Here is a 22,890-nt window from a genome sequence, read left to right as displayed (position 1 = left end):
TGTCTCTCTCTTTCCTTAATTTATATGTTAACCATCTTCCTGGTTTATTTGCAAACTCAAGGTGTCTCTGTTTAGTATATCTTAATTTCATTTCAATTTCTTTCACAGTCAACATTGAAATTTGTTGATGTAGTAACTTGAGTTGATAAACAATATTATTATGAGATGGTTTTTTCTGGAGTTCCTTTTCCTTCAACTTAATCTGATCTAAAATCATTTGTAATTTTTGTTGAGACTTTTTCTTAAGAATACAATTGTGATAGATAAAATTTCCCCTCATAACTGTTTTTAAAACTACACCTTTATTTAGATTAATCTCAAAAAAGTCCTTTAATTTCTTCTTACAGTCTTCCACAACACTTTCTTTCTGCAAAATAGATTCATTCAGTCTCCACCTAAAGGACTTAGTACATTTTTTAATTATCATGCTTACAGGATTATGGTCTGAAAAAGTCTCTGGTAAAATATCCACTGTAGAAATTTTATTTGCTAAGTCCATTGAAACCCATATCATATCAATTCTTGAAAAAGATTTATGTCTCTCTGAATAAAAAGTAAAATCTTTTGCCAGTCCATTTTTATATCTCCATGAATCCATAAGCACCAGATTATCCATTAAATAAAAAAAGGACTTTGGTAATTTTCCTTGCTTGATTTTAATTTGCTTTTCAGATGTTCTATCAATTAATGGTAAAGCAACTCCATTCCAATCTCCCATCAAACACCAGCTTTGGTATGAAAAAGCTGACAATTCATTCAAAAGTTGCATTAAAAAATTACTCGTCATCATTTGGGGCATATACTCCCACAACAATCATTTTAAGTCCATGAATCTCCACTTCAACAACTACCTATCTACCATAATCATCTGTTAACAATAAATGTGGTTTCAAATGGTTTTTAACATATAATACAATTCCATTTATTTTCTTTGAATTAGCTGAAACAAATTCCTGTCCCAAATTCTTATTCATCAAATATTTTGTATCTTTCTTCTTTAGATGTGTTTCTTGCAAACAAATTACATCATATTTCAATTTATTCAAATAATGAAAAACCTTTTTTCTTTTCTGTGGAGCATTTGCCCCATTTATATCCCATGTAAGACATTTCAAAGCCATCTTTATGCAGATGATTCACCACAGTCTTTAGAAATGACAGGTGTCTCTTCCCCATATGTAACCACATCCATTTGCTTAATTCCAAATGTATCCTGTTCCAAGTTGGTTCCAAATCTAGCTAAGAAATCCTTAGCCTTAGAGATCGAAGTTAACTTGAAACTTTGTTGGTGATAGGAAAAACTTATCCCTTCCAGTTTTTCCCAACAAAAGGGAATTTTATTTTTTTTCAAGACATTTGTCAGAAAAGCATATTCTTTTCTCTTGCTTAAAATCCTTACTGGTATTTCTTTAAGGACCGTTATATCCACACCTTCAATGTTAAGTTTAGAGTCAAAATGCGCTTGCAAAATCAAATCCCTTGTTTTTCTCCTAGAAAACTGTACCAGCACATCTCTTGGCTTACCATGTATAATTGCATATCTGGAGTTTATACAAAAAACTTTTTCTATCTCATCTGACATTTTATCTTCCTCCCAATCAGTTAGTTCCACCATGGCACATGTAATCATATTTGTTAAGTTTTCTTCTTTAACTTCAGGGATTCCCCTAAGCCTCAAACAGAACTCTTTGTCTCTCAACTCCAATAATGCAATTTTGTCCAGGTCTTTTTCCCTTTCATTTTCCAGCAGGTCAACTCTATCATTAAGATTTTTAATCCCTCCTTCTAGTTTCTTCTCCATTATTTCAATTTTCTGATCAATTTTTTGATCTAACCTTTTTTCAAGTTCAAGAAACTTTACATCTAGTGCTTGAGTGACACTTTGGGTGATCATTTGTGTTGTTTTTAAAGTATATTCTTCAAACATACCTTTTATCCAGTCAACATCACCAGAGCCACATCTTGTTAACTTTCTGGTAGCCATTATCTTTATTTCTATCCTCTTTTCCCCCTTACTGTGAGCTTATTTTCCCATTAATATCTTCTACCTATCATTGCTCAGTTTATTTGAAGTTCACTTTTTTTGAAGTCCAAGATACATATTTAATTATATTGAATTTTAGTTTCCCATAAAATCAAGAACTCTAGCATTATATGCCCACTTTCCCCTCATTGTTCCTGCTACTTCCAATTTCCATTGGTTAGTATCAGTTCAAAGATTGCGCATACTCCTGTGCTTTGCTGCACTCTCTAAATAAATAGTTGTCAGCAAGAGCAATCAGGAATTTCCTGGAAGGACCATGTTTGGCAGAGTTTGTCTCCCAACAGAGGTTACGGCAATTAAGATTTTGAATACAACCACTGACAGTCTGTGACATGGAAACATAAAATTAGTTTAAGCAGGATTTTAAACTAAAATAATGTTTGTAATTGTTTGAATAATTCACTATGGTGAAATGTTTGATTATGCTTATTTTTATAATAGCTTGTCATTGTAAGACAGGCAATAAAATTGTTTGGAAATTTCAATTAGAAGCCCAGATGGTTAAAAATACAACTATAAGGGATATACACAAAATTCATGAAGAAAGTTTTTAGATATTGAACATGCATTTAATATATAAAGAGAGAAAGAATATCTTTATCTATACATAGAACATATATTAAACATACATGAAATATACAACTTAGATTACTGAGCTGAGCAACAGAGAATGTTTTCTAATTTCTGCAATATCTTCACTATTAATTTTGGCAGTTGTAACCTGATAGTGTATGCCCTACTAATTTCTCTTTTGTAATAAAATCACATGGTATTCCTAATTCAACTTTCCAAAGGAGGAAGGCATGTTAGATTGCAGCAAGAGAGGAAATGCTTTTCTTTGAACCTGAGCTGTCAGGTTCATTTTTCAGTTGCTTATCAGCAGAAGGCTGATTTAAAAGTTATGTTTTACTTCTGCAACTGTTTAAATCTGATGACCAGAAAGTTCCATTTGTATCTATATTTGCACCCCTTATAAGTGAGTCCTGAGGAGGGATTTTAGGGAGGTAAACTGTAACTTGGAGCCAATCCACACAGCCTCGTTGTCTCATCTAGTCTAAAGCTCCTTCCCAGTGCTGGAATCCTCTTCTACCACCTTCCCATTAAACAGTCATCCTGCCTCTGCTTATATATCTCCAGTGAAGGAGAGCTTCTCACTTCCCAAGGCATTGTTAAACAGCTCTCCTGATAGCCACTCAAAACCTCCTTCCTTGTGGATTAAACCCATTTTTTCTTGTCCTGACTTCTGGAACAACTCCAAGGTATTTTGCCTGCTGTTATACATGACAGCCATTCAGATATTGGAAGACAGCCATCAGGTCTCTCTGCAGTCTTTTCATCTCCAAGCTAAACATAATCAGTGCCTCCAATTGTTCTTCATAACTTTTTCCTCTCTGGCCTCTCATCATCTTGGTTGTTCTTCTCTGGATATGCTCCAGTTGGTCAATGATCTTCCTAAAATGTTATGCCCAGAACTGGATGCAATACTCTAGGTTTGATTTGACCAGTGCAGAATAAAGAGGTAAGATGGCTTCTCTTCTTTGTAACACTACACTTCTGTTGGTGCAGCCTAGAATTGTGTTCAAGTGAAATTCTTAAAAAATTCACTTGATTTTCCCCACTTATCCTTTATAGTGTCTGCATCTTTTCAATTTCACCCCAAAAGTTTTTTTTTCAGTATAGTATGAATATTTTCTAAATCCATCTGACTCCTTCCCCCACTTCCCAATAATGTAGAAACTATGAATTCAAACCATTAGGGTCTAATGAATGTTAATTATTTTTGGCTTTCTTTAAAAAAAGAAAAGAAAAGAAGTTGTTTGGTGAAAACAACTGATTACCAATGACCACAATAGTTCTTTATTTCTCTATCATTCCAGAAGGTAGCACACATGATAATGCATTTAAGTTATAGAAAGGCAGTTCTAGGTATGTATGTTTCATTTTTTGTTTTCCAATATTGTTTTTGTTTGTTTTGTTTTCTGATATTGGCTTCTGATATCCCCCATTTTTTTCTCTTGATCGAAATTATTTGCAATTATGCTTTTAATATTTTCTTCTTTAGGAATTTGCTTCTGTCTTGAGCTCCTTTTTCAATAGCATTTATGCCATGAACAAGATACATGTTTGACTATGCCCTGTTTTAGTTTCCTTTAAAACCAAAAGCATTCAGGGAGAGCAAGGCACCTGTCACCATGTTGCTCCTCCACTCACTTAAAATCAAGAACTCCAGTTCTTGATCACTTTCCTCCAGTGTTCTTCCTACTTCCACTTCTTCTACTGCCTTTCCTTTTTATTACTTTCAAGTCAAAAAAGCATTCACTCTAACACAGTGCACAAGGAAAGTAACTATTTTAATTCTGTACACCAGTCACAGAAAACTGTGTTTATTAAACACAGTAGAGAAAAAAAATAAAAATAAAACATGTTGTAATCTAAAATCTATAGATATAAATAGTGGTATGATTTTATTGTTTTATCGTTTTCAGTTGAAATAACATCAATGTCCAAAGTAAAGTCGGATCTGCTAAATTTTCTTTCCAGTTATGGTATTTACCTATGAGGAAGGATTAGGGTGTTATTCTCCTCCCCACCTCCCGATAATTTACATTTCATATAGCAGTGTTATCTTAGATTCACTGAAAATAGAATAATCTGTTGATTCAGAAACTCTAAATGATATAACTTAGATACAAAACAATTTTAGACTGAAAGTATTAAAATGTCATTTTGGTTTATCTGCATTATATACTGTCTGCACTTGGAAATAAACGAATGGCAACCTTTTTCTGTATAATGGTGGATTGATTTGCATTTCATAGATAAAACTCTCCATCTCTGAAGAGATTTACAATTGCAATTAATCTTGTTATAATGACTGACAACCCATGCTTTATGGTAAAGGAGACCAATCTTCCAGTTGTTTGCAGAGCTATGAATAAAAACATGTTTCTGCCCATTGTTTCCCAAAAGCCTTTTCCTATTATGTTAGTAGAAGCTGTCAATTCCATAAGCCTCTGTTTATTGTTAAATAAGCCCACACTTTCAACCTAAGAGAGTGGAATAAAAAAGGTGTGCTTTCTTAAAACCTAAGCAAATGGCATCCTTTCCAACAAAAAGTGCTTATGCCATCTAGTTTCTAGACTGAAAACAATAGGAATCCAATCTTGTTGGACTGAAAAAATTAAGTGTACAACAACAAAACATGGTAGCAACATTCATTTAGTAGATAGCAATGTAAAAATTATTCTCTCTGTGTCACCTTCCCCTTCTGGAACCCTCTGTATGCAAAAGATAACAGTAGCTGTTTTCTTCAAAATAATTTCAAAGATCAAAGGATCTTTTTCAAACTGCAAACAGGCATTTAGTCTCATACATATATTTGAAACATTTGAACTATTTTACATTTAATATTTAATGTGTGCATATTTAATATTAAAGGCAACAAAATGATTCTGCCATTATTATTATTTTTTATTTGATTTTATGTTACCTTTCTACTCTGGCAGCCAACAAAGGGTGGCAGCAAATAGGAGAACAGGGGGAGTATTGGCTGAGGGATAGTCTTCCACCTTCCTTGCTGCCAGAGAGCTTTAGTTCAATGCAAATGATTCATGAATAAGCATGCAGAGTAGCAATTTTGAGTATACTTCCACTCCTTTGAAAGAAACTTTGAAAGTAAATTCTCTTTCATCAAACTGAATTACAGGTAATAGAAAAAAAAAACTTCATGAGAATTTTTCTGAACAGCACTAATAATAGGCATAATGAAAGGAAAGCACTAATGGGAAGGCACAAGCCCAGTGAAGAATGACTAGCTCTCTGCAAGGTATCTCGCTGCCTCCCCCGCTCCTGCATCATACTCTCCTTCCTCTGGGGCCTGCATCCCTATCACGTCACCTTCCCTCCTGCACTCAGACAAAAAATCAGTTTGGCTTGAGGAGACTGAAGGAAAGAGAGAGAAGCACAATGGCAGATGCTGTATAATATGATAATTTGAGACTGGTCACTTGTCCCTCAAGTGAGAACTCTGCATTGATTTGTTTGATGATTCATGTGCTTGTTTTCTTGGCTGTCCATGGTATTCTCAGGAGTCTTCTCCAACACCAACATTCAGACGTGTCAATACTTTTTCTATCCTGCTTCTTCAGAGTCCAACTTTCACTTCCATAGCATGCCGCAGGAAAAATATTGTCTGATAATCATCAGTTATTGCATGATTCTGATATTCTTAGGTATAGACACATCACAGCATCAGAATATCTTTTCCAAAATTTTCATTGCTATTCTACCAAGTGCTATTTATGTCGTATTTCTTGACTTCTGGTTCCTTTTCAGTTGATAGGCAATCCTAATAAGGAGAAGCTATATACCACATGCTGTACATTCATTGTCATTTCTAAGGCTGGTTGCTGTATCTGTGGTTATAAGTTTGGTCTTCTTTATATTTGATCATAGTCTTGTTTTTTTCCTTTGTGCTCCTTGAAAATCATTTGGTAATTCTAGAGTAATTCCATCTGCATAGAACAGGTTATTGATGTTTTTTTCTTCAATTTTAAACCCCACTTTTCTTCTTCCAATCCAGTCTCCTTCAATATGTATTCAGCATATAGGTTGAATAAATAAGGAGAGAATATATAGTCTTGTCTAACTCCTTTGTCAAACTGGAACTGGTCTGTTTCACCATGTTTCATCTGGACTATGGCTTTCTGTCTTGTATATAGGTCATTTTATAGCTTGACATGGTCCACAAGCTCAGAGGCCCTTCTGTAATCAATAAAAAACTTAATTGCCTTCTTTTTTATATTCTTTGGCTTTCTTAATTATTTGTCATGTATCAGCAGTAATGTTTTTGTCCCTTGATCTTTTCTAAAACCAACTTGAATATCTGGTATCTCCCTTTCCAGGTCTAATCTAATCTGCATTGGATGATTCTAAGCATTATTTTGCTAGCAGGTGAAATTAAGAATATCATAGGATAATTTGCACAATCTATTAAGTCTTGGGGAGGCCAGAGAATGTGAGGGAAAAACTCAGTATTGGCCTGCCTTGATCCTCTTTAGGATAAGAGGGGATAGACAGGCTTTCAAGATTCGGTTATCATATCCTATAACAATAAAGTAGACTTCCAGTGGTTTATATGATGTCTGTTTCCTGATGTCAACCTCACTACTAGGTAGACCAAACCAAGAAATCAACTCCACAGGAAGGCTAAAATTAATTTTATTGAGATTGGCTATAATAACAATCTTGCAAGTCTGATTGTGCTATACTTCCTCCTCCGCCTTATAGTTCAGTGAATTAGGGAGGTGTCTGTCTGAGCCACTTCTGAATATAATCTTTTTGTTGCATATCTCTGTCATGGGTACTTTCCTTATTCTCTACACCTGACCTATTCTACCTCAAAGGGTTGATAGTAATTCTGTCTTTGCAGTTTTGGATTTTCTTTTTCTGCATGATAACATCAGCAACTAGGTATCCTGAAGGCTCTAATCTAGCTATGTCATAAATGCCATTAGTACTCTGAAAGATCCTCAGCTGTTCCTCAGTAGCATGTTGAGTGCTATTAGACCTGAGGAGCCCATCATCCAGCACTATATTGTCAGTTGCTTTAGCATGTCTATTCATCTAGTTTTCTTGGTAAAATATAGGAGTGATTTACCATTGGTTTCTCCCACACAGTGTGAAATGATGACTTTGCCATTCTCACTAAAGTGACCATTTGCCTTTAGCATCTTCCTTTATCACTGCTGCCTCATATAGGTGCCTGCTTGATTTAGCTGGGCAGCTGGGATAACCTTCACATCTTGGGCAACATTGCTCTGAGTAAGTATACTCTTGGCATGTGTTCCCTGTGTTCCTTGCATATTGATTAAATATACAAAAAAGGGGGGAAAGGTAAAGAGAAAGGAAAAAAATGAAATGATTTTTAAAAGTTATGTTCCATTTTAGAAATAAGTCAGCCTAATTTTTGAACACATTATTAAACTTTGACCATAAACAATAATATTGATAAGTCTTTCCATTACAGTGACAGAGTGCCAGTTCATAAAAAAAAAAAGTGAATGCACACTGGCAATCCAAGATTGTAAATCTGGATCACACTATCTTTCCAACTGTGAAGAGAAATCTTTTTGCTGTCCCTTCACTTGCTAAATACATTATCCTAATCAATCAACTGTATTGTGGTCACAATTCAATATCAAAGATTCATTACATTGCTTCAGATGTAAAAAAACCCGCTGCATAAAATTTTGTAAAATGAATATAAAAGCCATTAATATATGATAATAAAAGAGAAGACTATTGATTTTTGTCTTCCTGTGCTTTCTGTTCCTCCTTGTAATAGAGTTCTACTTGGCAAACTACCAAGCAGAATTTTGTTACATCCCACAAGATTTTGGAGTTTTATCTTCAAGTACATAATTTATATAAAAATCACTTGCAGCACCTGGAATTTTTTGTCAGAGGAGTTATCATGTTTCTGTGGATGTCCTTATAGAAGAGGCAATACAGAAAAAGGTGAGTCAGTGTTTCTGTCACACATTCCTCACATGGGGAGAGTCACTGAGCAGATTCCAGGTAGTCCACAGTTAATGACCACTCATTCAGTAACTGTTCGAACTTGTGAATGATACTTACAACCAGTCCTTGAAGTTACAGCTGTTGCAGCACCCCCACGGTCACGTGATCGCTATCCAGGCACTTGGCAACTGGCCATATTTCCGATCATCGCAGCATCCCGCAGTCATGTGAACACAATTTACAACCTTTCCTGCTCGCTTCCCACAAGCAACATCAGTAGGGAAGCTGGCAGGAAGGAAGTTGCGGTCATGTGAGGTCCTCACTTAATAACCCATGTGGTCCTTGCTTAAGAACAGCAACAAGGACAGCCAGAACTGCTGTCACTAAGTGACGTGGTCAGGTGGTTTTTTTGACTTACTACCATGCCACTTAACAACAGAGTTTCTGGTACCAGTTAGCGTCATTAAGTGAAGACTTACCTATATTCTCATATTTACCATCAAATATTGCTGAAGAAAAGATGTTAGCATGTGGAAATATGTTCATTCTGCAACATTTCAGAAGAGTAAGTTGCTTGATATGATGCTACTTGAGGATTATATAAACATATACAGGTAGTCCTCGCTTAACGACCATTCATTTAACAATGGTTCAAAGTTACAACAGCCTCAGAAAAGGGTCTTTACAACCTGTACTTGCACTTATGACCATCACAAACCATCCCCCCGTGATCACGTGATCACGATTTGCAACCTTTTTTACGATGGTCGTAAAAGGAATCACTGTGGTCATTAAGTGAATCATGTAGTCGTTAAGCAAATCATATGGTTGTTAAGCGAATTCTGGCAAAAATGTGCATTGGGGCAGCTGGATTCGCTTAACGACCACATGATTTGCTTAACGATAGTGGCGATTCACTTTATGACCTTCATAAAATGGCCATAAAATTGGGTCTGGTCACATAGTGACTCACTTAATGACCACCCCACTCAATGACCAATTTTCCTGGCCCCTATTGTGGTCATTAAGCGAGGACTGCCTGTACTAGCTAATTCTCTTGCCAAAATTCTACCTTGATCTTCTTACATGTCCATATCTGTACCCCTCTGCTTTATTAGCTAACTCAGACATAGCCTGTTCCCACTAACATTTGAGAACAAAGCCCATTCTGCAGTGTTTTCTGCACTACCTTCAGTTTCCAGGATGCATTTACCAGAGTTAGGTGACTAAGCCTTGTGTTGAGTAATTTAGTTTTAATCAAAAATCAAATGCCCTTATCTAGTCCCTGAGCAGAATTCTACACTTGGAATGTAAGACATCACTTAGAATACTTTCCTTTGCTTATATAAACAGAAGTGTCTTACTTTAAAAACCTAATTCCACTCCATAGAGGAATTGTGCTATGGATTAGCCACAAATCACTTAATAGCGACTGAAATATATTTCTTACTTTGTGTAGAAGAAAGAAAATAGCTGCAGTGCTTCTTTGAACTTTCTGGGCTGCATGTAAAAAGTGAGCTTTTCAATTTTAAGTTGAATGGAAAATCATCCCTAGGTAGTTAAAAAAAAAACCTGCTTGAACTTCTGCCCATTAATGATTTAGGTCACGCTTCTGTGTCTTTCTGAAAATATCATGATCTTAATTCTATTTAACTGTAGTTCTTATTCCCTGCAGAGAGAGAGAGAGAGAGAGAGAGGGAAAACCATCTTTAGTCTTACCAGTGTTAGTGACAGGGTCACTGCATCGTATGCATATAATTCCACTTTTATGTGTCTACTTGCAATACTGCCTAATTTGGTGGGTGAAATTCTGTTTTTTTTTTAAATAATTAACCATGTAATAAATATAAAAATTAAATAATGGGAGGCAATAATACACACTTGTTTAACCTGTCTTTTAATATGGAACAAGTAAGAAAGCTGACTTGCCAACATTACATTTTATTTTAAAATTAGCATTCTCATGTACTCTTACAGTTAAGAGTGAACAGACAATGATCAATTCTTGTACCTCTAAGTTTTTTTCTATATATTTTTTCTACAGATATGATGAAAGGCCTACTTAAAATCAATACATATAGCATACAAGACAGACCTGGGTTTTGTTAAATATTTCCCAACAAAATAGCTCAGCGGAAATCCTTACTCTAGTATACATGCTGTGTACGTTATGTGTGTGCCTTGAATCCACCTTGATTCCTGGCAACTACATGGACAAGTCTATACAGTTTTCTTGGCAAGATTTTCAGAAATAGTTTGCCATTGCCTTCTTCCTATGGCTGAGGGAGGGTGACCAGTCAAAGATCACCCATCTGGCTACTGTGCCTAATGCATGACCAAAACGTGGGTTTCTCTGCTCTTAGTCCAGTACCTTACTGGCTTCTACCATCTCTAAAAGCTGCCTGTTCATCTGCAAGAATTTTTAAAACTCCATTCAGCCAAATAGTTTCCTAAGAGTCTTACATAGATCTTGCTTACACTACTTAGTAATTGGCTGATAATCATCAGAAAGGTCCTTCTTAAAGTTTGGTACAATTATTTCCAAACATAATTCATACATACATACATACATACATACATACATATGTTTGTCCCATCTTGTTTTTTATTAATTCTGGAGGGGTGAAATCTAATCTGGTGCCTTTCCATGTTTCAACTGTCATACCAGTTTGGAGACACATGGCCAGTGTGGGAGAGATCGAACTTCTTACAGGTTTTTGGATCAGCCTCCTCTTCATATAGCTCACGGAAAACTTCTTCTCAGCTTATTACTGAAATATGGCATTCCATATGTGAGGGCTCTATATACAAAAGACCAGATGTCAATCTCCAAAAGACACTGATATCATTTTATTTAGCTGCTAGTAATGGTTGATTCTACTAACCCATTATGGCTTTCCTCTTTTTCAGTGCATTTATTTGTTTATAGTTGTAATACCAGCTGTTTGTTTATTTAAACAATCTGTATGGCTGTCCAATTTGCAAAATGTAACTCTAGGCAGCTAACATAGGATTAAAAACAAGGTAAATAATAAACATAAAAGAACCACAATAATGCAATATAAAATAGTACAAAGGCTGGAAATACAACATATTCAAAGTCCTAAACCAGTTTTCTACATGGGCTCACCCAATGTCCCATGTACCCAGTGCTCTAGGGAAAAAAAGAAACAAGTTTTTAAGCTTTATAGAAAGCCAGTGTGATCAGGGCCATCCGAATCTCAGGGATTTGCCACTGCAAAGAGCAGGTGCCATGACAAAGAAGACGTGCCTCCTGCATCCCATTTGATGGCAGTGTTTTGAAGCATCTTGCTCTGCCAGAACTTGTGGGTTGGGCAGATATAACCAGAGACAGGTGGTCCTGCCAATAACCAGTAACTGTTCCATGAAGAACTTTATAGGTGATAATCAGCACCTTGAATTTTACCTGGAAAACTACAGGAAGCCATTGTAGCTCGCAAGTAGTAGTGTTACATGGGCATGCTGTAGTATACCCCTAAGTATCCTAGCCATTGCATTCTGGACCAATTGTAGCTTCTGGATGATCTTCAAGGGTAACCCCATATAGAGCATATTACAGTTGCCTAAGCAGAAAGTAATCAAGGCATGAGTGATTATAAGCAGGGCCTCCTGATCCAGGAACAGGTGCAATTGGAACACAAGAAGGATTTGTGCTAAGGCCCTCTTGGCCATGATTGCCACTTGTCCACAAATTGCATACCAGTTCTCTCTGGAGGTCCCTAAACCAACAGCTGCTTGGTCTTGGATTGAGCTGAAGCCTGTTCTTCCCCTTTCAGAACCACACAGTTTTGAGACACTAGAAAAGAACCTTGATGGCATCACTTAGTCAGCCAGAGGTAGAGACATAAATGTATATATTAATGTATATAGTGTCAGCCTTTCGAGGTAGATCAGACTTGAACACCAAAGTCATGAATACTAAAACTACTTTTATTACAGGGTTACAGAATCTTGCAACTCTGAATGTGCCTCTCCCCTCCCTGGCTTTATATTAAAGAGAATTAGGGAAGGTCAAGTCTGTGATACTGTCTCAAATTCCATTCCTGCTTTGGGCTGAGATTTCTCTTATCTGCCTGTTGCCTTGGCTGCAGCTCTTCCTCCTCTTCCTCCACCTTATTCTCACAGCCCATTACACATAATGAACGTACTTAAACTTGTGCCAACAGATAACCTCATCTAGTGGTTTCACATACATGTTAAATAGGAGCAGAAAGAAAGAAGAGACCTGAGGAACCTGCAAAGCAGAGATCTAGTGCTGGACCTCATCCCTCACCAACATTGACTGGAACCACTCTTGAAGGAAGGAGAACTACCATAATATCATACCCCCCACTTCCAACCCCCAAAGCTGATCCAGAAGCATACCATGAACAATGGTACTGAAAGCTGCTGAGAGATCAAGGAGGGACAGGATGGATGGATTCCCATATTGGCCCCACGATAGATCATTTACAAGTACATCAGTGCCATCTCAGTGCTATATCCCAATCTGATATCCAACTGAAAAGGATCCAGTTAATCTATTTCCTCCAGGGCTTTCTAGAGATGCAAGCTGATCACCTTCTCAATAACCAACCTTAAAAAGGGAAGTTTGGAGATAGGATGCAAATTGTCCAGAACTGTTGGTTCCAGGGATGGCAGAACCACTCCCTGTCTCATAGCTATATTCACCAATGCCTGGGTCCAACCACACATTGTCAGCCAGGAATGACAAGATCTAATTCACAGATGACCTCACTTAGAGCCTTGAGGGCCCTGTTCACTTCCTCGGGGTAGAACTTTTCTCAGATAATCATGCTAGACCATGCCATAATGGTCCCCAACAGCACCTGCAGAACGCTGAGATCCAAGCAGCCCTGCAGTGTTCTCCCGATCATCTCTACTTAGGAGAGAACTGATGCCTTGAACAGGGCTGCTAGCTGGCTATCTGCAGACATGATGAAAAGCAGAGAATAATCATATTTTGCTGATCTTATTGCCAAGAGGTAATCTTTAATAAAAACTCCTGCTCATGCTTGATCAGATTTTTTCTTTGTTTTCTTTCAGTAGTGCTCTAAGCATGTCTTCTGTCACTTCATCTCATGGAACACCCCTGAAAACCAGGGAGTTTTCTGAGATCCAGGAGCAGAGAAAGTCTGCATAGGAATGATCTGATCCAAGGCTATTGCCATCCCCTCATCCAGACAGCAACTAAGGCCTTAGTCAAACCAAACCAGAGCCTTAGGAATAATTCCAAGTTATCTCTGGAACCCAACAGAGTCCATCATGCAAGTAGGTCCTTCTTGCTTGTGGCTGCAAAGAACTGCAAGTGTGATCTGACAACAACTTGGGATTGATAATAACATCTCCCAACTCCAGATGATATTACTATTGCCCAAAACAAAACCCAGGACTAATGTGTGACCACTGCTATGAGTTGGGTTTTCAATAATCTGGGTGAGGCCCATAGCTGCCATGGTGGCCATGAATTCCTGAAGCACCTCCAACCCCATTTCTAGACACCATATGTCTGGGGAATTCCACCACCACAGCATCAAGCATCTTAGGCAGGGAAGCAATTAGGTAGCAGGGAGACTGGTACAGTAGCAGCAGTCCCGGATGATTCCTAGAGTCCAACCTAATCAACAGAGTCTCACACCCAGTTATCCTCAGGGCAGCACCTCTGGAAGCCAGCAGGGCTCTCATATGACACTCTGCCACTCTGGGGTCATGACTGGTGCCACCCTTGAAAACAATTCTGAGAGTGGAGCCCCTCCTCCCACACCTGACCAGGTCTCAGTGATAATAATCTAATAATGTTAATGATAATGATAATGATCTAAGTTGACCTTCTCATCCATTATTAAATCTTGGATGAGATACGTCTTATTACATGTCAGTCTAGCATTCACTGGGCCACTGAGTATCTAATAACAGCATTGGAGCTGAACACAGGGGGGTAAAACACAGAATTACACAAATCCAAAGGTTGAGTTTCTAACAATAAACTCTGATTTAGTTTTATGTGAAGATCAGATCACTTCCTATAAGAGACACTGGTTAGCATGTTAAACTTGAGGATATCAAATATTAGGCCTGTGCAAAGTGACATAGATTTACTGAAGAGATTTCAGCTATAGAGCTGACCTGTGTAGGTCAAAGTGAAGAGACCACCAGATTGATTCTGAAGGAACTCAGATGTCTTCAAGTTGCTTAGGCCAGCACTGGAGATCTCAGCTTTCTCTCACAGTGTTGGATAAAGCGCTTCCAGGCTGGAGCATTTGCTGAAGTCATCCAGACTGGGAGATTTTCAGTGTGGATATTTTAGTAATTGGGGAGAAGGCTCCTCCCAGACCTCTCCCTCAGTGCTTAAGTCAGTAAATACTTTTGAAGCAGCCTAGCCTGGAAGCAGTACAGCTAGCTCTAGGGGAAAATGCTGAGAAGCCAACTTTCTAGAATTGCTGAGGGAAAAATATTGAATATACTATGGTAAATACTCTACTGTATTTTTCTGTAAAGAGATTTTTCAAATACATTGAATGTCCTATTTCTAATTATTAAATCTGTGGAAAATCTAATATGATCTGACTCTGTGTCAATACTAATCCATACTAGCTTGCCAAGGGGACCTTTGCATATGTGCTGAAAGTCTTTCAGACTGGACAGTTTCAGTGAATACTCCTAAAACCTTAAAGCACTTTGGCCATCTCTTGGGGAGAAGGCTGAGAGGTTGGATATTCCCATGTTGAAGGTCTTCCAGCCTGAGAGAGTCAACCTTTTCCTGCATCATCCCCTGAAGAGGCATCTCATAGCCATCTTCTGTAGAGTGAGATCTTCAAGGGAAGGCTGAGTACCTCCAAAGCAGACTGAAGCAACCAAAATGGATGTTTCATTTTGCTGTTATAAGTAAGGGAACTATGCTAACTTCATGAAGCAGCTTTGAGGAGGAGGAGGAGGAGGAGGAGGAGGAGGAAAAGGCAAATTCTAATGCTGGTCTAGTATGTGTGTACACCAAAGAAAATTGGGAGATTCTGATAGGCATTCTGAACCATATCCCATTCAAGTTGACTACAGCATAGGAAAAATCAAGCTGCTTTGATGTGGCCTATCCTTTGCTCCATGCCCATGAAGTGCTGCTCCATGAACTGCTGGAGTGGCAATATGCCCCAGAGTCAGATATAAAGTACTCATGTCTGACACCTTTGATCCAAATGTGTTCTGGGTCACTGCCTAATAGTGTCTGCAGTGAAAAGAGGGCAATGCTGCTAGAAGCAGGAGCTCCTATTAGGGTCACCCTTGTTGACAAGGTCAGAAAGTAAAGGATAAGGGCAAGTATCCACAACAGGGGGGAAGGCAATTTGATCTCTGTGGTATGAGGGAAGCAAACACATCTGGAAGAAGGAACTCCAAAATCAAACCCAGAAGGCAATGGCAAACCATTTTTCTGCATTGGTGTCCAAAAAGTGGCATGGGAATGCTTGAAACATTTAGATAGGTTTTGGTGTCCTATGATGAATTCCTGATATCAGAAGACATTCTTCGGTTAATGAGGAAGATCATAGAACTGTCATGAATAGATCTGGAGGTGATGTTATGATCAAACTAAAGCTGCAAGAAAGTTTGGTCACTGTTTGAAAAAGAAGTTCCTTGCTTTACAAGGACTCACAGTTGGAACATGGAGTGGGAGCAGCATGAAACAACAAAATCTTGAAGTAGTCAAAGCAGAAATTAAATGTACTAAATTGGGTATTGCAGAAGTAAGTTAAAATAGGTGAACTGGAATTTGTCACTTTAATTCTGAAGATTCACAGCATGTTTCCATATGAAGAAATGCCATTGCAATGATATTCAAAAATAATATTGTTAAGGATGAGCTTAACTATAACCCAATAAGTGACATCATATCAATTAGAATGTATGGATATATTGTGTCTTTAATCATTATACAAATGTGTGAGCACACTACAAAGAGCTAGAGTTTCTGAGGACAGGTACTCTTGAAATTGTCAATACTGTAACCAACTGACACTTAGCCAGTTGTAAAGTAGGGATTCCATTAAGATGCAGAAAGGGCAGGAGGAAAAGATGCTGAATGTAAACTCAATAGGGTATAAGAGTAGATTAATTGCCAGAAAACAATCAAGTGAAATGGTTTCAGTCCTGGTGTATAATAAAACATCTTTACTAGTCATGCTGGGTTGAATTTCTGGGAAGCTTTAACCAAGTTTGAAACCGTCAGTCGGGGTCTGATAGATACTGAGAAAGACTGAGAGAAAGAAGATAGATGCCTTTTAAGTATGGATTTGGAGACAATTCCTAAGGGAACTGTGGACTGCAAGAAAAACCAGTGAATCTTGACCAAATAAAGACTGACTATTCCCTTGAAATGGTGATCAGTAAATAGAAACAGATAATATGGATGGATAGGATAAAAAAAAAAAAGGCTAGAATGATTTTAGAAATATTATCAGTTCTTTCAGAGAACAGGCCGAAATGTTAAGCCTGACATGACAGCTCCTTACAAACTCACTAACTGCATAGAGCAGAATTTGTCCATGCTCCATAGTATACTTTTTTTACCCAAGGGGGAAGATCAGAGAAGAAATGTAAAAGCAAATGGGAAAGAGAGATGCTTGAAGTCTTACATTTTTCTCTTAGAAAATCATTTCAACCCAAACAAGCTGCCACCTTTCTCAGAAGAATATGAGTTTGTTTTATAGCAGTCAGGGTTTTAGAAGAGAATCAGTCATTTAGAGCTATCAGAATGAACAATTAAATCTGGAGAAAGTGAAGGGAGTTTGCTCATAGCTACATTTGCATATAAAAGAGGCAAAGAAGGAGAAAGAAAATGAGCTCAGGTTTTTCTTATCTTGGTGGAAACTTACAAAACTTTTTTTTTTTTTTTGCTCAAGGAGTTAAGGTGCACCTTTCAATCCATTTTCACATCATTAAAGGATTCTTAATGGTCTCCCTGCTTTCACACCTATCTGAACTGTCAGAAACCTGTTTTTGCTGCCTGTCTGATTGCAACTCCCCTTATTGTATCTGAGTTCCTCAGAATATACATTTCTTTCTTGGATTGTCATTTCAGCTTTCCAATTTCTCTATTGGGAACTGTCTGATATAAGCAAACATGCTTTCATTCTACTTCATAGGAATATATCCCCATTCTAGCTCAGCAGGAATATATCCTTAGGCTAGTTTTAGTTAACTTTAGCTTTTGAAGTTTAATAGAGAAATGGTTCAAGAACATACTCAGGGTCAGCTCTTTGCCATTCTGCAGAAGCTTCCCACCCCATTTCGGTAACTCACAAGGCAGCAGATAGTGGGGGAAGGGAGTGTTCCATTACCTTTTCCTTTCTTTCAAGAAACTTTGCATATTAACTTTATTAACTGAATTTCTATTTTTATTCAACCTTCAGGATGGCTTACAACAATAAAAAGTACAAAGTATAGAACAAGACAAAATCAATATAATCAATTCCAGAACTAAAATATGTCATTAAAATAATCAACAATTAAAAGCTTGGCAAAAGAAATGTGTGTTTACCGTATCCCTAAATACTAGGAAATGGGACCCAACACATCTCCTTAGGAAATATACACCATAGCTTGGGAGCCAGATAGGAGAAGGCTCTTTCCTATATACCTGGTGGTTATGCTTTTGGTAGCAGAGGCTACTTCAGAAGATCCTCTTCTGCCAGTCTGAGTAATTGGGCAGAAGCATGGTGGGAGAGGCAGATTATCAGGTTCTACAGATAATAAGGTCCTAAACTCTTCAAAGGGGGATGCAGTGGCGCAGTGGCTTAATGACGTTGAAAGTTGCCGGCCAGAAATAGTCGACACTTCAGCAGTTTGAGCCCAGCTCCGCACAGCAGAGCGAGCTCCTGCTTCCTCCCCAGCTCCAGCCAACCCAGCAGCTCGAAAACTTACGTGAGTAAATAAACGGGGACTTTCACCCCAGTGGGAGGAAAAATGCTAGCGGCGCTTGCATGGGAGACGGGACCAAGTTGCTGGTAACGCAGAAGCTGCGCACGCCCGGAAAAGGCGCGAAGCAATGGAAACCCCGCCTCCTGTGCTCACCAGCTGGGCTCTGCTCTAGGAAGGAGGCAATGTCAAACCACTTCCGAAACACCTTGCCTTGAAAACTGCAGGGACTCGTCCAAGTAGTCGCCGCAGAATCGGTAACAATTGAGTGCAGATTAAAAAAAAAAACTCTTCAAAGCTCAACATCATCACCTTAAATAAGACATAGTAAGCAACGGGTATCCAATGCAGAACTCTCAGAACAGGCATCATACAATTTCTGCATCTTGCACTGGTCACCAGCCTGGTTGTCACATTTTGTACCAACTGTAATTTCTGGATCCTTTTTTCATATCAGCAACTGAGATTATGAAGGGTTGTAACAAAGGTATGGATAATTGTTGCTAAATCCAACAAGCTCAGAAAGGGTTGCAGCTGGATTGCAGCTATAATTGTGCCATACCTACCACCTGCAAATCCAGTGATAACTAGAGGTCAAGGGGCATATTCAAATTGCCAACTTTCTCTTTCTGAGGGAATGCAACTTCATCCAATGCCACCTCAATTCCAGGATCCAGGGATATTTTTTTAATCTGCATTTTTTCTACATTTAATTTTAGTTTCCTCATCCAGCCCATAATCAAAATTAGGCAATATTCAAAGTGATGAATGATGTCTTCCTTGGAGCTGGATGATAGGGAGCAGTAAAGTTTCATCAGCATCCCATCCAGAGCTCTGAATGAACTTTCCCAGCAGTTTCATGTATACAGCATAGGAGACAAGATGGAACTCTGTGGAACACTAGAAGTCAATGACTAGGTATCAAATAACCACCACCCCTTAAATGCATCCTGACTGAAAGGTTAGAATGATTGCAAAACAGTGCCCTCTAAAAATCTTGTAAAGTGAAGCACTGGCAAAGTACCAAGTGAGGCTGCAGCTATCACCCATTTTTTAAAAAATGTCCTAGAATTTCAATATTGCATTGGATTCCTAGTAATTTAATTCTTATGTACTTGACTGTTAACTCACAAAAATGGCCACTGCCACTGTGATTTAGCTAAATAGCTGAATGTGTTAAACATAAGCAGTAGGCTTCTATAAATAAGCCCTAATACAATTTGATTTAGAGATTTTAAAAAGATATAGTCTAATTTGAATTTGCAATTTGAGATTCAACAGCAAACCAGTTGGATCAGGAATTAAGATTTAAGACTTGATCAAAGATTAATCCATAGTTTAGGGAAGCACCAAAATTCCTGGAGCTGCTTCATTTTTTTTGACAGAATAGAATGGAAAAAGCAGGATGATAGACCCTTTAGAGAACATTAACATGGAGAATTTTCAGTTGAATACCTGCAAGAGTTTTACTCCAATTTATCTTCAAAATATTCCTCCATACCTCTTTTAAAGCAGGGATAGCAGGGGTGAGGAAAGAACAGCATAGCACAGGCAGTAAAAAACCTATAGAAAAGTTGTACAGAATAATACAGAAACTGTGGTATACCAACTTAAACATTAAAATCTCTAAAAACTGTTTAAAAAATAAGCTCTCCCTTTTTCTGGGGTGCCAGACCAGACATGATGGGTCTCAGAAGGGGCAAGAGTGGGCAAGTGACAAATGATAATGCCATTTGCATCATGACACAAGTAACACAAATTCCATAATTTGCATTATCTGTGCAATGACATAAAGGCATGTGAAATCACTGTGGCTTCTCCTAGATGCTGGTGCTGGACATCACACTGGAGAATGTGCTTGGCTGCCTTCTTTGTTCTTGTAGGATGGAGAACCAGGACTTGTATAGATCCTAAAGCTAATGTACTATATATAGTCACCTAAGTCCAAGAGTCCATAAGTTTAATTCCTGGTAGGGAGTTTGAATCCCATACCTTGTATGACAGATTCCAAATAGAATGAAACTGGTTGTGTGAACTGCATCCTGGTGGCAAGTATAACTCAAAGAACAAATTGTATCTCAGAAGACTAATTGGTAGGGAACAAGTAAACAGGAAATGCAGTTCATGTTCTACCTATGAGGCTTCTAGAAACTTCTGACTGGATGCTGTTAGAAGCAGAATTTTAATGATTATTTATGTTGGTGTTGCAAGAAATTTGAGGGCACTTTAACTCATATGCTATAGTCATGTCCTTCCCTACACCCCTTTTGGAGTAATGTTATACAATACATTGACAAAATTATTGAGAAAACCCTGGTTTTTAAATCATGTGTATTGTACTGAATTATATGCTGACTACTTGGAATTTAACATGTTCAGAACAATGATGGGTTTTTTTGTGCTCTAATAAGAGCAAAAAGAATACTTCTCAGAGGTGGAAAAATACTATAACTCCCAATATTGGATCTCAGGGATCTCAGACTTAACAATTTTTGAGAAAATTATATATTTGGTTAATCAGAAAATATCACATTATCTTTCCCTTTAGAAAAAAAAAATCTTGGGCAGGCTTGGTCAGCATTGAAAGCTTAGTTTTCTTCTTTTAAGACTTACAAGATCAAATGAACTCAGGATATAGTTGTAAACACAGTTTTTATTTGTTTCTTTTTATTTTTTGTAAAATGTTTTTCTTTCCTTGAATACTTGTATAAGGTACATTGTTCATTTTTATTTTATTTTACATTATTTTATGGTTGTTTGAAAATGGACTAATAAGAACTATTTAAAAAAAGAAAGACAACCTCTCTGATCCATGTCTCCCATGCTAATGTGGATTGTGTGCTTGTTTGAATGTTACAGTACAATTCTTAATGTGTATTTAATGGTAACTAAATACAAAATGATTATTTGGGAAATATATGCGTAATTTAGATACAGTGAAATAAAAAAATTGGATCAGAACAGTATTCTGATTGAACATATGCAAAACTGATAAATCAGAAATTGGTATGATGCAATAAAGAGTTTTAAGTTCCTACCATTTTCTACACATAAAAGTACATCAAGTAAAAAAAACCTGGAATTAGGTTTCTCAGTTTGAAGTGCCTCTTTTAATTAAGATAGACTGTTTGTCTTGATTATTTACACAGTATATTAGGATATAATATAGAGCAGAAGGCAGGTAGACAGGCAGCAGATCACCAGGCCTGAGCCTCAGCCAAGCTCCTGGGGCGAGGGGTGAGGACAAGGGGTGGGGTGAGGTGTCCTGGGCAACAGCAGCCTCCTTGCTGGCAGGCCAGTGCCATCCAATGGCTGCCATGCTCCTTGGCCTACAGACCTGCCAACTGCGCTTTCAGAAGCAGAGGAAGGGCGGGATCTGGCCCTTTAGAGAAAAAGTTTGTTGACCCTGATATAGAGAATTGGAGTATCCAGTATTGCCTAATCAATATTTTCAGGTTTTAAGGATTGTTAGATATGTATCATATGATTTAAAAAATTGGATAAGTTAAAAACATTGGTATTGGACCCTTCCAATAATGTTTAGAAAAGGTTGGCTGTTGACCTCCTGTGTTGGAGATGTAATAAGGAAGGAATCTTAGTGCATAATGCTATGGATATGTGCAGTGGAATTTCCTTATTGGTTAGATATTATTATTGTTATGGTAAACCAGGCTCTTGAAATAAGATAAGAGTCCAAGTTGTTAATGTGCTTTTAAACTATATCCTATAAATTTGGAATCTCTCAGTCTATGAAGAACTTTGAATATATAGTTCTTGGACTGTGATTATGCATACTATATATAAGAACATGGTTTACATCAAGTTTACATATATATTTCCTACTACATTATTGATATGTAATGTCTTTCAAGAACATTTAACTGTAATGTTTCTAACATTAAAAAAATAGTTGAATTGAATTCCTTAAAAAAGAGGGTATAAATATTAGGGGGAAACTGTATTGTCCATTTGAGAATTGTTGATGCCAACTCATTGTCCTTTGGTCTTGCTAATTTATTTCACAATTGCTCAGGATACGTAATTGTATTATTTTACAGCGAACGATGCAGGTATACCTTGCGTGGCCATAAGGATTCAGTAAACAGCATTGAGTTCCTTCCTTTCTCCAATATTATTCTCACCAGCTCTGCAGACAAGACTTTATCTCTGTGGGATGCCAGAACGGTAGGCAAGCTTATTGCTTTGGGATCTATTACTAATTCATATAAACTGGACGAGCTCAGTGGTTGCTTAATAGGCAAGAGTTAAATCTGTTTCAATTACAAATCAAGTTCTGGGGAGACAATGTGTGATTATAGAGACTATATTTAGAGTCTGCTGAGTGTTATATGACCAGTAGCTGTATAGGATGTATTATTTCCAAACATTTATTTTGA

General features: G+C 37.6%; 1 protein-coding gene and 1 long non-coding RNA gene across 5 annotated transcripts in view; one reads left to right on the top strand and one right to left on the bottom strand.

Moving 5' to 3' along the window:
- The window catches only part of SPAG16 (sperm associated antigen 16), a 336,494-nt gene that overhangs the window by 180,841 nt on the left and 132,763 nt on the right, over positions 1–22,890 (top strand). For all 4 annotated transcript variants that reach the window (XM_088135583.1, XM_088135582.1, XM_088135584.1 and 1 more), the window contains one exon: positions 22,552–22,678. In XM_088135583.1, coding sequence (XP_087991709.1) covers positions 22,552–22,678 — 127 coding nt within the window. The remainder of the gene's footprint in view (positions 1–22,551; positions 22,679–22,890) is intronic.
- On the bottom strand, positions 7,348–10,090 carry LOC148216523 (uncharacterized). Its single transcript, XR_015795225.1, has 3 exons — positions 10,017–10,090; positions 8,684–8,851; positions 7,348–7,893 (listed from the first exon to the last, which is right to left on the bottom strand). It is a non-coding gene; the product is annotated as an uncharacterized LOC148216523 (long non-coding RNA).

Source organism: Python bivittatus, unplaced genomic scaffold, assembly GCF_059951505.1.
Source record: "Python bivittatus isolate LINGU-HERP-01145 unplaced genomic scaffold, Pbiv_v1 ctg000200_np1212, whole genome shotgun sequence".
Lineage (NCBI taxonomy): Eukaryota > Metazoa > Chordata > Lepidosauria > Squamata > Pythonidae > Python > Python bivittatus.
Note: the sequence above shows the minus strand (reverse complement) of the source record. Positions and strands in the feature narration are given on the sequence as shown.